Source organism: Bison bison, unplaced genomic scaffold, assembly GCF_000754665.1.
Source record: "Bison bison bison isolate TAMUID 2011002044 unplaced genomic scaffold, Bison_UMD1.0 scf7180017864461, whole genome shotgun sequence".
In the NCBI taxonomy this organism is placed as follows: domain Eukaryota; kingdom Metazoa; phylum Chordata; class Mammalia; order Artiodactyla; family Bovidae; genus Bison; species Bison bison.
Window position 1 is genome coordinate 14,333,749 of NW_011495023.1, and position 735 is coordinate 14,334,483.

Genomic DNA, 735 nt, shown 5'->3' on the forward strand with positions numbered 1-735 from the left:
TCTCTCTGTCTCTCTGTCTCTCTCTCTCTCTCACACACACACACACACACAAATCCACACAATCGTGTGGTCCCAAGCAGACAACTCCCAAGCGAGTCCTGCGGGTGCAGCCGCGCCCCATCCCCGAGCCGCGGATACCTGTTCCCCGTGCGCGGGGGCAGGGTCGCCGAGCTCCGGAGCTTTCTTGGAGCAGCGGGGCTGCTGTGGGTGGCCTCCCTGCTTTCTTCCACCAAGAACCTGCACAACCGTGAAGAAAACTAAGTTGAGGAGCAGTTGGCAGCCGGGCTCAGCATCGCGCTCGCAGCCAGGCGGCCAGGGCATCCTAGCGAACCCTGGCTCGCGCGGCGCAGCTTCCCAACCCCGGAGTTTGAAGCGGCTCAGGGCGGGAAGGAAGAGAAAGAAGGGAGAGCTCGGGTGACCCGACGGCAAGTCCGGCTCCGCAGCTCCCTCGCCACCCTGGCCGGTTCCCCTCCGCCCTAGTCGGTGTCCAGTCGGTGCTAGGGTCGCCCCTGCGACACCTCCCACTCATCCGGCGCTGCCTCCCGGACTCCCCCGTCCCACCCCACCCCCAGGCCGCCGCTGCCCGTCGACTAGTCCTCGCAGCCGGCCAAAGTCTGCGCACCCGAGAGGAGTGGCGGAGCGGCTAGGGTCCCCAGGTGCGCGGCACGCGGGGCGGCCCGAGCGCGGCGGGCGAGTGGGTACCTGGAACGGGCGGGCGCGTCGGTCCAGCACCAG

General features: G+C 68.3%; 1 protein-coding gene across 1 annotated transcript in view; it reads right to left on the reverse strand.

Moving 5' to 3' along the window:
• Positions 1-735, reverse strand: part of ST8SIA6 (ST8 alpha-N-acetyl-neuraminide alpha-2,8-sialyltransferase 6) — a 165,418-nt gene that overhangs the window by 163,790 nt on the left and 893 nt on the right. The window contains exons 2-3 of the mRNA XM_010860071.1: positions 703-729; positions 139-237 (exon numbers count right to left, since the gene is read on the reverse strand). Coding sequence (XP_010858373.1) covers positions 139-237; positions 703-729 — 126 coding nt within the window. The remainder of the gene's footprint in view (positions 1-138; positions 238-702; positions 730-735) is intronic.